The following is a 3,301-nucleotide window of genomic DNA, read 5'->3' on the forward strand; positions in this document are numbered from 1 at the left end:
GCACTTCACAAATTAATGACCATGAGTTCGTTTTTGATAAACTCCAACTACATCGAGCCCAAATTCCCTCCCTGCGAGGAGTACACGCAGCACAGCGGCAGCGCCGGCAGCTCCGCCAGCTACCACCCGCACCACCCGCACCCGCACGCCCCGCCGCCGCCGCCGCCGCCGCCGCCGCCGCACCTGCACGCCGCGCACCCGGGCCCGGCGCTGCCCGAGTACTTCCCGCGGCCGCGCCGGGAACCGGGCTACCAGGCTCCTGCGGCGCCGCCGGGGCCTCCGGGGCCGCCTCCCGAGGCGCTCTACCCCGCGCAGGCACCCTCCTACCCCCAGGCGCCCTACAGCTACAGCAGCGCCGGCAGCGCCGCCCCGGGCCCCGAGCAGCCGCCCCCGGGCGCCTCGCCGCCGCCGCCGCCGCCCGCCAAAGGCCACCCCGGCCCGCCCCAGCCCCTGCTCCCAGGCCATGCCCTGCAGCGCCGCTGCGAAGCGGCCCCCGCCGCCGGGGCAGGCACCGGGCCCGGCTGCCCGCTGCTGCCCGACAAGAGCCTGCCCGGGCTGAAGGGGAAGGAGCCGGTGGTCTACCCCTGGATGAAGAAGATCCATGTGAGCACGGGTGAGTTGCCCTTGCCAGGGGGAGGTGGGGATGCGCCTGCAGAGGAGGGAAGGGGGGAGGGTGCTCCCGGGGCCGGGATGGGTCGTTGCGTGTGTGGCTTTTTTTTTTTTCCTTCCTTTTCCCTCCGCGTTTCCTAATAAAAAAAAAAAAAAAGTGAGAAACCTTTTGTATCCGGGGTCCTTTATCAAAAGATTTACGAGACGCCAAACTGTTAGGGCAGTAATTATAGCCCCCATAAATTTAATTGCCCTGCAGTGGCTCTGGGCCATGTGTCTTTGAAGCTTTTCTTCTAACCCAAATGCCCATCACCATTTTTTATTGCTCCTCGATTGTCCCCACTGTCGATAGGCTGTGAAACAATTTTTCTTGCCGTTTATGTATCTTATGTGAACCTGGTGTCAAGTTATTATATAATGATTATGTTCCATCGCTTCCCCCCCCCTCCCTTTCTTTCCCCTCCGCGTGTGTGTGTGTGTCTGTGTGTGCACGTTTCAGTCAATCCCAATTACAACGGAGGGGAGCCCAAGAGGTCTCGCACTGCCTACACCAGACAGCAGGTCCTGGAGCTGGAGAAGGAGTTCCACTTCAACCGCTACCTGACCAGGAGGCGACGCATCGAGATCGCGCACACCCTCTGCCTCTCCGAGCGCCAGGTCAAGATCTGGTTCCAGAACAGGCGCATGAAGTGGAAGAAAGACCATAAACTGCCTAACACAAAGATGCGCTCCTCAAACCAGTCCACACTGAGCCAGCAGTCCAAAGCACAGACACAGGGCCACCCCCATCCGCTCGATGGGGCTACACCCAACGCAGCCGCGCTATAAATACGTTTTTTTTTTTTTTTAAATATATATATATTTACCTATCTGTTGGGGTTTTCCAGCTGCCCCGTGGTGGAGGCTGGCCGTTTGGACCAAACAACTGTGTAAAACAAAACAGGAGCAGGAAAGGAAGACGAGACGTGCCCAAGAACGGGCACATGTTTAAACCAAAACCCGGACGATTGTCTACATTGTATATAGATAATGGTTCCATGCCCGTCATTTTTTTTCTATTTATGGAAACGCTCTCTTGCCCTCGGTGTAAGAGAGGGCTGGATGCTGTCACGGACGAATTCTCTGTACCTAAGACGGACTCTTTTTTCTTTTTTTTCTTTTTTTTTTTTTAGAAAACACTTTAAAAATAAAAGACGATTAAAACAAAGCAAAGACCTCGTGAGACACTTGTGTAAGGCATTGACTTGAATAGCCCTGTTTCGTGGCGTGTTCGTGGATTCCCGTGTGCGTGTGTGTGTGTTTGAGGGTGCACACGCATGTATGCACACACACCAACACGAGAGAGAGAGAACAAACACGTCCACGGGAGGTTAAAGACTTACGAAAAATGTCCCCTTACGCTGTCTAAAGGAAAATGTTTAATGTATCAAAGGTAACTTAACTGGTTTTAAGTGTAGCCCCCGCAGTAGCTGTGATCTATTAGTTTTTCTCCACATTCCCGATTGCATTTATTTAAAGAAATACTGCTATAAAGGCTGTTGCTGTCTTCATATTTGGCACCGTCTAAATCGTTTGGGTCCATGTACAATTTGTGGATTTTTGGTGTAATGTATAACAGTGCCAAATGCTGGTAATAAAGATTACTCTGTACAAAAGAATTAAACGCTTGAAACACAAGTCCACTCAGTGCTGTTTCATCCACCTTGTGCTTGGCTGGTGTTGGCACCAGGAATGGAAAACAACGGTTTAACGTATTGTTTTAACTTGGATTCATCTTGTCAATAAGCTAATGGTTGCTTTAAATGTAGTGAAAAACGTCCTGACTCCTAACTGCCTGGCTGAGAAAAAGAGCGCTGTAGGACGAGGAAAGGTCTTGCTTCATTGTATAGGTGAGTGGTATTCTCTTTAGCGGACTTATGGCAAAATTAGTCCGGCTCTCCATCGCTGTCCGTACGACTATTTTCAGCTGTGTTACAGAGAAGCTGTGCTTCTGCTGGGAGCCAATAAGCTCCCATGACGGGTTTTGCTGGAGGAGAAGTCACACATGCTCCCCATGATAGCACTTTAAATCTTTAGCCAGTCGTGATTTATTCGTTCATTTTCGCCCGATTATGATTTCTCAATTGGCTAGCACTTTTGAAGGGGAATACATGGGCGGTAACCTAAAGTTTCTCTCAGTTGCCTTTTCTGTTTCTGTTTCCTTTTATTTTCTTCTTAAGACTATTTCGAAATGCGTTGAGAAAGCCTCGGCAGAAACATGAATTTTGGTACAACTCAAGAGAGTTTTTTGACAGAGAGTCGAAACGACTGTGGCAAAATGGGGTTCAAGTGGTTCCAGCTCAGGCTGCGCATCTCTCTGCTTCCAGGCAGCTAATGAGCGCAGGCAAAGCGGAGCTGCTGACGGCGAGCCTTGCTCAGGGCTTCCACAGCAGAGAGTAGCACTGAGCCGGGTAGGAAAAGGCTTGGAAAGGAGCTCAAGTGCTAGTAAATCTTCCAGGCAAGGCCTGAAGGCCAAGACTTTTTTACTTACCCAAATACATCCGAGAAGGATTTTTGGAATTAATGTTTCTCTTTGCATGAGCGAGGCCGCCAGGATTGGGTGCATCATCACTCCCTGGGTGAGGTAGCACCGGTCCCCAACGATATTGCCAGCATCCCTGCCTGCCCCAGGAACACGAATCCTCCCGGAGAA

General features: G+C 51.7%; 1 protein-coding gene across 1 annotated transcript; it reads left to right on the forward strand.

Annotated features, from left to right (window-relative positions):
* HOXA4 (homeobox A4) lies at positions 1-2,272 on the forward strand. Its single transcript, XM_075140761.1, has 2 exons — positions 1-613; positions 1,109-2,272. The coding sequence occupies exons 1-2, from the start codon at positions 16-18 to the stop codon at positions 1,435-1,437; spliced, it is 927 nt and encodes a 308-aa protein (XP_074996862.1). The 5' UTR covers positions 1-15; the 3' UTR covers positions 1,438-2,272.
* The last annotated feature ends 1,029 nt before the right edge of the window (positions 2,273-3,301 follow it).

Source organism: Calonectris borealis, chromosome 2 (assembly GCF_964195595.1).
Source record: "Calonectris borealis chromosome 2, bCalBor7.hap1.2, whole genome shotgun sequence".
Classification (NCBI taxonomy): Eukaryota; Metazoa; Chordata; class Aves; order Procellariiformes; family Procellariidae; genus Calonectris; species Calonectris borealis.

What these genes read in the sequence shown, in the direction of transcription:
- HOXA4 (XM_075140761.1), top strand. Translation starts at nt 16, where the DNA reads ATGACCATGAGTTCGTTTTTGATAAACTCCAACTACATCGAGCCCAAA. An exon ending in GAAGATCCATGTGAGCACGG is followed by an intron (nt 614 to 1,108) that starts GTGAGTTGCCCT and finishes TGCACGTTTCAG; the next exon opens with TCAATCCCAATTACAACGGA.